The sequence below is a fragment of the Octopus bimaculoides genome, chromosome 9 (assembly GCF_001194135.2).
Source record: "Octopus bimaculoides isolate UCB-OBI-ISO-001 chromosome 9, ASM119413v2, whole genome shotgun sequence".
Classification (NCBI taxonomy): domain Eukaryota; kingdom Metazoa; phylum Mollusca; class Cephalopoda; order Octopoda; family Octopodidae; genus Octopus; species Octopus bimaculoides.
The window spans coordinates 10,199,947-10,210,748 of NC_068989.1; the positions used below are offsets into that span (position 1 = coordinate 10,199,947).

At 35.6% G+C, this 10,802-nt stretch overlaps 1 protein-coding gene across 5 annotated transcripts in view; it reads right to left on the minus strand.

Moving 5' to 3' along the window:
- Window positions 1-10,802, minus strand: part of LOC106871661 (mitogen-activated protein kinase kinase kinase kinase 4-like) — a 277,960-nt gene that overhangs the window by 112,688 nt on the left and 154,470 nt on the right. For all 5 annotated transcript variants that reach the window (XM_052970406.1, XM_052970404.1, XM_052970405.1 and 2 more), the window contains exons 6-8: window positions 6,494-6,542; window positions 4,433-4,494; window positions 2,931-3,021 (exon numbers count right to left, since the gene is read on the minus strand). In XM_052970406.1, the coding sequence (XP_052826366.1) occupies window positions 2,931-3,021; window positions 4,433-4,494; window positions 6,494-6,542 (202 nt within the window). The remainder of the gene's footprint in view (window positions 1-2,930; window positions 3,022-4,432; window positions 4,495-6,493; window positions 6,543-10,802) is intronic.

The following is a 10,802-nucleotide window of genomic DNA, read 5'->3' on the forward strand; positions in this document are numbered from 1 at the left end:
CAGTCTGATATTAAAATACTAATAGTCTGATATTAAAATACTAATAGTCTGATATTAAAATACTAATAGTCTGATATTAAAATACTAATAGTCTGATATTAAAATACTAATAGCCTGATATTAAGATACTAATAGCCTGATATTAAGATACTAATAGTCTGATATTAAGATACTAATAGTCTGATATTAAGATACTAATAGTCTGATATTAAAATATTGATAGTCTGATATTAAAATACTGATAGTCTGATATTAAAATATTGATAGTCTGATATTAAAATATTAGTATAATATTAAAATACTAATAGTCTGATATTGAAATACTAATAGTAATTGGTCTTAAGCTAGTGTTTTTTTTTCTTTCTAATTTTATTATTTTTATTTCAGTTGTTGCATTTATTTTTGTTAAAGCTATTTTGTTGTTGATGTGGTTTAACTGTTTAATCCTTTAGCGTTCAGATTAAATTGTATTGAGTGGTTGGCGTTAGGAAGGGCATCCAGCTGTAGAAACTCTGCCAAATCAGACTGGAGCCTGGTGTTGCCATCCGGTTTCACCAGTCCTCAGTCAAATCGTCCAACCCATGCCAGCATGGAAAGCGGACGTTAAACGATGATGATGATGATGATGAATTCTTATTTTTATTCACATTGTTTTGAATTAATCAGACATTATCTTGTATCTCAGAGATTTTGATAGTGTGGTTGTAAATTTTTAGAATGACATTGTAAGGTAAGTGTGAGAGACCCAATCTGGCAGTTTGAACATAAAACAAGTAGAATGTTCTGGCTGGATTTGGCCTGTTTGAATGTGAAAGGGTTAACCAGACTTGATCATGCAGATCTCTATAACAAAATGATGTTTTAATCATGGCCATCACGTTTCCCCAACACCAGATTCATCCTCCTGTTTTTGTTTTTTAAGACAACAGGATATTGTGAGCAAGATTTGGCTGCTATTTCTAGCAAATCAAATGACCACACAGTTTGCCTCATGCAAGTTAAATAAGTATTCTCCCTGCTAAATAAGTATTCTCAACCATTCTTTTTTTTTTTTTATGCGCCCTTCTAAAGCCTAGCCAGGCTCATGGGCCCGGTTTCCCGGTTTCTATGGCGTATGTGTTCCCCCCCACCCCAGCTGGACGGGGTGCCAGTCCATCACAGCGTTACTCAAGAAACAGGAAGAAAGAGTGAAAGAAAGTTGGGGCGAAAGAATACAACAGGGGTCGCCACCACCCCCTGCCGGAGCCTCATAGAGCTTTAGGTGTTTTCGCTCAATAAACACTCACAACGCTCGGTCTGGGAATCGAAACTGCGATCCTCCGACTGCAAGTCAGCTGCCCTAACCACTGGGCCATTGCGCCTCCACATTCTCAACCATAAACTAGAAATAAATCCTTTTATTCAGCTATGCAGAGCAAGACAAGTATTGTTACCAAGTATTCAGAATGGCAATGATTTGTGGCTGGAATTGAACCATTTATTACACATAACAAATTCCTACCATCTATGGAGTTAGTAACGCAGGCACTGGCAGCTTAACTTACCCCAAACTAATTTAATGTCAACATTATTACAGCTTCAGTATCCATTTCCCTCATATTGACAAAATTTAGCAAGAGAGAAAAGAGAGAGATGCTTTTCCATAAATTCAATCCATTAATCTCAGCTCAGCAGTATCTACAAACCACAAACACCTCCGCCACAAACACCTCTGCCACAAACACCTTTCAGTGTCTCCATTTTAACTTCTTCAAGCTTCCATCTATTATACACAACCAATTTCTAACATCAAAATTCTCAGCACCTCACAATGCATCACTTAAAAAGATAAATGTATTCAGAGTTTAGGTAAGGCACTGGAACAACATGTCATAGAATATTATATCCATCTTATATCTTCCATGTTCTATTTGACTTCAATAATTGAAGCTCGCTCTCTCTCTCCTTTATCAAAGTCATAGTGATAAAGTAGATCAAACAATATCCATGATGTAATACATTCACTGTTCAAAAGAAGCCGTTTCTATCGACAATGGGACAAAATAAAAATTCTGCAAAGTGCATTCCAATTCCAAATTCTAAACTATTGTCATCTTTATCTTTTCTTTGACGTGTTTCAGGTGTTAGACTCTGACCATGCTGGAGCTACCCCACCCCCCCTACCGAAGAGTTCAGTTGTATGAAATCAACCACAGTACTTAAGTTTTAAGCTTGTTACTTATTCTATCAATCTCTTTTGGTGAACTACTAAGTTACAGAGACATAAACAAACCAACATCAGTTGTCAAGCAGTGGGGAGGACAAGCATAAACACACATGTGTATGTGTGCATGCGTGTGTGTGTGTGTGTGTGTGTGTGTGTGTGTGTGTGTGTGTGTGTGTGTGTGTGTGTGTGTGTGTGTGTGTGTGTGTGTGTGTGTGTATAATTTAAAAGAGTTCCAACTCTGTCTGTTTTTTATGTTTTATTTATATTCTTATAAAATTAATGTGGGATATAGAATATGGAATATATAATATAAATAGTAAAATGAAATGAAGTATTGAATGTCTTATTGAATATATGAAATATTGAGTATTAAATATAAAGTATTAAATATATAAGAACTAGTATAGACATCATTGCTGTTTGTAAATGAGAATCATTCACCTCGACAAATTCCATCCAATCCATAAAAGCACGGAAATGTGGATGTTAAAACAATGATGATGATGATTACACTATAGTCATTAGATCCCAACAATGTAGAAAGGCCGTAACTGTTTATCAAAAAGTTCTTTCTCTAAAAAAAGCTGAAACTTCGTGAAATTATAAAACATCTCAGGTGTTAATAGAAGGTACACAAGTGGTATACATTAACTCAATTCTACAATGAAATATTATTAAAAGAAAAGAAGGAGAGAAAAAAAAGGACATTTAGACAATTCCTTACCCAATTTCACTTCAGCATTATCTGTTAACAAGACATTTTGTCCTTTAATATCGCGGTGGATGACTTTATTGGTGTGAAGATGTGATAAACCCTAAGTATAAGATAGAGGGAATATCAATTAGATATGCGAGAAACATACGGTGTCATAATGAAAAAGAAATGAGAATATCATTAACGAATACAAATCAAAGATAATAATTTATGAGAGTGTTTTGCAAGAATCTTACTGGATAACCAAGCATATATCTATATCCATCTACATCCATATATATATTTACTCTTTTATTCTTTTACACATTTCAGCCCTAAGGCTGTGGCCATGCTGGGGTCCCTTGTTTTTATGTCTAGTTATAATCCTTTCTATTATATATTTCTTTATTGCCCAGAGGGGGTTAAACACAGAGGGGACAAACAAAGGGATTAAGTCGATTACATTGACCCAAGTGCGTAACTGGTACTTATTTAATCAACCCCGAAAGGATGAAAGGCAAAGTCGACCTCAGCGGAATTTGAACTCAGAACGTAACAGCAGACAAAATACCGCTCAGCATTTCACCTGGCGTGCTAACGATTCTGCCAGTTCGTCGCCTTAAGGAATGAAGTCATTATTCAGATGAAGAAAACAGTAGAGCAGACCAAACTAATTGAAATGACTCGGTTATTTTTTCTCTTTAAATCATAAGAAATACAAATCTCAATAGCAATGGAGCTCAAACAAAATTTTAGTCAGTATACTAAACCATCATTTGTAATACTAAAATCCAATGAATAATCTAGAATCTTGCAATTGTTTTGTTTGTTTGATTTTTTGTTGGGTTTTTTTTTTTAATTCTTTTAGTTCATTCAAAAGACAAATGAAATGAGTAAAACCAAAATGAATATTTGATGAAAAAAAACCTGCTATTTCAAGAACTGTTTCCTGCCTTCTTTACAAGAAAAGAATTCTTTGCAACAAGAAAGCATTGTTAATTCAAAAAAAGTTAGCTTCTTTTTTCTTTTTTTTTCTAGGATTTAAAGCTTTTAAGTACAATGCACATATGATGACGCAGGCATGGCTGTAGGGTAAAAAGTTTGCTTCCCAACTACATGGTTTGAAGTTCAGTCTCACAGTGTGGCACTTTGGACAAGTGTTTTCTATTATGCCAGGCAGACCAAAGCCTTGTGAGTGGATCTGGTAGGGGGGAAACTGAAAGAAGCACCTCACAGACGTATATGTGTGTTTTTGTGTTACCTTGTCCATGACATTGCTTGATAGTTGTAAATGAGTGTCACTGTTATACAAGCAGTGTCATTCAAATCCAATATACTGTGAGGACATGTCTAGCCATGGGGAAAATATTACTTTGCTTGGAAAAAGGTGAGGGTTAGCTACAGGGAGGGTATCCAGCCATAGACAATCTTCCTCAGTAAACTCTGTCTAACCCATGCAAGCATGGAAAAGTGGACATTAGAATAATGATGGTGATGATGATGAGTTCAAAACAGCTACAGTGAAGACTTACCCTTAAAATTTCTCTACATATATATGCTATCCATTCTTCTTTTAAAGTGTTGCCTTTGGTAGCTGGAATACAAGAAAACAAAGGTAAATAATCTAGAGATCAAGAACAGGTGAAGTTTTATTCAGGTAGGTACTGGATGCGTTAAATCTGGCAAGAATATGAACACAATCAATATATTACAACTCTCTCTTTTTCTTTTTCTTTATTTATTTTATTATCCCCACCACGACCACCACCACTTTGTAACAGCTTCTGGCAATCAGCAGCGGTTGTTGCTGTTGTCGAGGGACATTGCTGTTGATAGATTCTATTCAGCACCAGAAGCTGTGTGTGACAAATTACAAATAGGAAATATTTCAATACCTTCAAAAATAAAAGCAACTTGTCTCATGAAATAATTAATGACAGATTTCTTCTTGTCCGAAACTATTTCCATGCATTATGAAATTATGTATGTATATATATATATGCACACACACACACACACACACATACATACACACAAACACACATACATGTGCATACATGCATGCACACATATATACATGCATACACATACATATACGCGCACACACATGCAGACATATGCACATACATACACACACACACAAATGTACACATACGCATGTACATACACATACATATACATACACACACATATATAAACACACATAAATGTGCATACACGCATGCACACACATATACATGCATACATGCACATACATACATATACACGCACACAAATATATACATATGTATGTACATACACACACAAATAAGTATGTACACATACATATACATATATATATACACATGCATACACACATGCATGCACAAATGCATATGTATGCATATTTGTGTGTGTGAATATATATTTGTGTGTGTGTGTAGCGAGAGAGAGAGAGAGAGAGAGAGAGAAAGGAGGAGGAGAGAGAGAGAGAGAGAAAGGAGGAGGAGAGAGAGAGATAGAGAAAGAGAGAGACACAATTTGAAAGAAAAAAAAACAGGCATCTATATATAGACTCCTTATTGGCAAGCTGTAAGGCATTCATTTAACAGTAAACCTAATGCTACCTGATACAATCTATTGATTATAGCAAATCCAATGAAAAACTGTAATTTTATTAACTAATCAATGAGTTGAATTATTTAGCTTCAACATTCGTTAAGTTTTTACTTTGAGTAGTTAGAAAAAAATTTCCGCTTGTCAGTCTGTGATAAATGGATGACGCTGTATTAAATAATTATGCGAGTTCTTTAACAACGCCGACTGCATACCAACTAGCTGTACACATTTATGGAGTTAAATTTCGAGAAACGATAAAGAAAAATTCTATGGTGAGGATGTAAGCATGAATGGTCATTATAATCTATAGGAATTTCAAAAACAGAATCATGTAGGACGTCTTTGGTATCAATACTTTGGTTCCTTCCTTCTTAACTAACCACTCCTGATTATCACTCAAAAACTGCTATAGTTCTCACCCAGTAGCACTTAGCACTAAACACGTGCAAAAATGTGTAGAACAGCTTTGATCATTATGGTCTTTCAAATATTGAACACATGGCCAAAAGCCATTATAAAACCTCAAAGCTCTGTCAGACTAATAAAAGAACTGAAATTATCTCATTTCAGAAGCTGTGAAAATATTCCATCACCTTCTATGTCAGAGATAATATACATTGAGTGTGGTGTGTCTCGTATCTTCAAAACGAAATTTAGATTGACAAGCAAACTTGTGGCTGTACATCATAATAGCTTTGTCAATATCACAAACAACACTTGAGTTATTGAGCTAACAGAGCTTCTGCATGGTTGTTCCACCTGCTAGAAATACTAGCCAACTCTTCACATCACACCCTATTGCTTTAAAAAGGAAAAAGGACATTAAACAATGCAGTCTCAAACATTCAAATTGATGGGTTGGTCATGACTGGAATACTTTGCCAGCATGGAAAGCGGACGTAAGAAGAAGAACAAGAACAAGACGACGATGGCGACGACAACGACGACAATGACGACGAGAATGATAGAGGTCAAGAAAATTGTAATGTACTCACCTTTAACTAAATCTGTGACAGAACCAGCACCGCAGAATTCCATCACCAACTGCAATTTAAGAAAAAAAAATGATTAATTTTGAATCTAAAATCAATTATACACACATTACTATTAAAATCACTTGCTTTCATGTATTTTTATGTTGCTTTTAATTAATTACCTAATCAATGAAGATTTATGAATATATTATTTATTATTCCTAGTCAATGCCAGAGTTGCTGGGTAGAGTGGCAGAGTAACTGCCTTGCAGCATTTAGCCTCGTCTCTCTATATTCAGAGTTCATATCCTATCAGAATTGATATTGCCTTTTATCTGTCTAGGGCCAATAAGACAATTACAAGTCATTTAGTGGTGTTATCTTCAAATGGAATCTATACCAGTAGTTCTCAAGCAGGGTCTGTATAAGATTTTGTTAAAATTCATGTGAAATAAATTGGTTATACTTCGTCAATACACAAGATATTTTTACTCTTTTACTTGTTTCAGTCATTTCACTGCGGCCATGCTGGAGTACCACCTTTAGTCGAACGAATCAAGCCCAGGACTTATTCTTTATAAGCTTAGTACTTATTCTATCAGTCTCTTTTGCTGAACTGCTAAGTTATGGGGGCATAAACACACCAACATCGGTTGTCAAGCGATGGTTGGGGGAAAACACAGTTACACAAGTACATACATATATATACACATATATACGACGGGCTTCGTTTAGTTTCCGTCTACCAAATCCACTCACAAGGCTTTGGTCAGCCTGAAGCTATAGTAGAAGATACTTTCCCAAAGTGCCATGCAGTGGGACTGAACCCGGAACCATGTGGTTGGGAAGCAAGCTTCTTACCACACAGCCACACCTGCGCCTAATTTTAACAAATTTTTTTATACAATTTCTAATAATATTTAATTATAAAAATATATCAGGATTTCTAGGAACATCAAATGGCTAAGAGGGTCCATCTGAGTATAATAGGAATCAAAGGAGTCCATAGGTGGAAGATTGAAGACCACTGATCTGTACTTCTCACAAAAAAAGGGTCTGTGACCTAGAAGAAAATATCATTTCTAAATTCTTGCGACATAGTAGAAAAATAATGAGGACTTTTCTGATGAAAATAGAAATTATTATAATGATTCTCCATGTCAGCACAAGGCTGCAAATATGTAAGAGGAGATGGACAATGCTGACCAGACTGATGACACCAGAATACAGTTGTTGTTTGATTGCATCTGACCCCATTCAGCCCCATCAGGATGAACTGTAAAGTCAAATGGAAATACAGACAAAATAATTTGCATTTGAACTGCTAGGAAAATATCTTGTATTTTACTGATTTCAGTCATTGGTCTGTGGCCATGCTGGGGCACTGACTTGAAGGGTTTACTCAAATAAATCAACTCTAGTGATTATTTTTTTCTTTTTAAGTCTGGTAATTATTCTACTGATCTCTTTTGTCAAACTGCTAAGTTATGGGGATGTAAACAAACCAACACTAGTTATGAAGAACACAGACACACGTTTACAACAAGGCTTCCACACAGTTTCCATGTATCAAATTCACTCACAAGGTATTGGTCAGTCTGGAGCTATAATAGAAGACATTTGCCCATGGTGTCATGCAGTGGGACTGAACTCAAAACCATATGGTTGCAAAGTAAGTTCCTTAACCATAGTCATACATGTGCTTATAGCCATATCTGAACTTACATATTGAAATAAAATACACTTTTTTTTTTTTTTGCAGCATCATTGACCATTGCAGGGCATGGAGGAAAAAAAGGAGACACCACAATTTCACCAAATACATTGTATCTGATAGATTTCCAGACAAAATTTCCATTAGTCAAATAATTTCTATGGCTTAGGTCAGTCGGAGGTTATAGCAGAAAACCTTACCCAAAGTGCTGCCTGCATAATAGGACCCAATCCTGGATCATATGATTGTAAAGTAAATGACTCAATCACAAGGGCATACCAACACCCATTAAGAATACTTAGTCTATTTACATAAAGCATTCCTGTAATTTCAACAAATGAGTGCTGTGTCGTCTCGTTATAAATTTCTTATGAACAGTTCAAATTTAGAAAAATGATTATAGTCATTCATACAACCCACAGTAATTGGTGCGAATAACTGCAACATCAGAACATAATTTATTATTAAATTCACCAATAATCAGAACATAGCTAACTGAATCACCCTACATACAGAATCAGGTTTTAACGAGTACCAAAGTCTGGGTTTAATGGCCAAAGCTAACTGAAAGAATTAAGAATTCACGACTGAGGAATGCTTTCCATTGCTTTCTCCAAACCCATTGAAAGATTTCAACAGAAATACTTCATTATTAAACAGTGCTCTAGCTATTTAATATAATTTACCTTAACAGTAGTAGTAAGCTGTTCACACCTATGGTTCCTATTAATGGCGTGATGGGCTGAACCAGAGTTATGCATCTTAGCTATGAACAATGCACACTGGTTTTACATTCTGTTTAGTAATTTAACACCCTACATACTCAACCAGCTGTACAATGTTGTTGTTGGCACTCCGTCGCTTACGACGTCGAGGGTTCCAGTTGATCCGATCAACAGAACAGCCTGCTCGTGAAATTAACGTGCAAGACACGTGTACCCTTAACGTAGTTCTCGGGGAGATTCAGCGTGACACAGTGTGACAAGTCTGACCCTTTGAATTACAGGCACAACAGAAACAGGAAGTAAGAGTGAGAGAAAGTTGTGGTGAAAGAGTAGAGCAGGGTTCGCCACCATCCCCTGCCGGATAAACACTCACAATGCCCAGTCTGGGAATCAAAACTGCGATCCTATGACCACGAGTCCGCTGCCCTAACCACTGGGCCATTGCACCTCCACACTCAACCAGCTGTACAATATACACACATATATATACACAGAGTTGATGCTTTCTTTTTCTTTTAATCAATTAAGAACTATAGTAACTCTGGAACCAAATGTGCATTATGAAACAGTTTATAGTTGAAGACAAAAACAAGGAGTTTTTTGAATAAGAAATAAAGTTAAAATTAAAAAAAAAAAAATTTTAAACAAACAAATTAAAAATATATATATATATATAAATGAAAAGATAATTAAATAATTAAATAAATTAATAAAGCGACTGCATAATGTCAGTCGAATATTTCCCTCAGTGAATTTACACCAGAGAGAAAAGTTGACAGAATACAAAACCAGGATTGAATTAATTGTGAAAATTAGTTAAATAAATAGTTACTGTGAATGAGAGAAAAAGAAACAAAACACAGAAGGAAATTCTAGAACAATGATTTGATATTTTTTATTGATTAGGTTATGAATTGAGAAAAAGTGGTGCAATGCCCATAGCCTTTTTCCTATCTTTTCTTTCTCTCTCTCTCTCTCTCTCTCTCTAGGTACACATAGACTTGTAGGTGATATGAATAATAGAATGTTTAAATTAAACTGTTGTAAGTTAGCAGTTAACCCTTTAGTATTTAAACCGGCCATATCCGGCCAAAATATTTCATCTGTTTTATGTTCAAACTGACCAGATCCAGGCTCTCACACCTACCCTACAATGTTATTCTACATTAAGTAATTACACCATCAAGATCTTGAAGATATGAGATAATGCATGATTAATTCAAATCAATGTGAATCAAAAAGCATATTATGTTTGATAGAATAATCTGAACTCTAAAGGGTTAAAGGAGAAATGTTAATGGGGAGAGAAGTAAAAGGAGGAGGGGGGACAGAGAAAGGAGGAAATGCTAATTAGAAGAAAGGAAGTAAGGATCCATGGGATGTAGCTGTGAAGAAGAGGGATTAGACAGATAAAAGATTAGTGGAGGATCTGCAGGTCAAGCAAAACATTTAAGTTGGTGGGGGGTGAAGAAAAAAAGTAGATATATTGTGTTAGACTTATGTGGGTGTAGTGTAAAGTTGGCATGTTTTGAAGAGCAGAGGTCATGGCAGTCAAAGAAGTAACTAACAAGGAGGAATGCTGGCCTCTGAGTCAGATTTTGGAGTGTCAGTGAGTGACGATTGGGGATTTGTACTTGGCCACTGTCTAGTGTTACAGCCATTTCCTTGTAACTGTGACCAACACACACACACACCTTTCAAACAGCTCAGTCTGCCAAGCTGTAAATAGATAGCATAACTCACCACTGTAAGTAGCCACTGATATCTTTTACAGCCAGCAATGGGCTCCTACCAACACAATCAACAAATTCACAAAACTAACTAGAAAATAATTTTATATCAGATTTGTTTTCTCTCTCTCTCTCTCTCTCTATATATATATATATATATA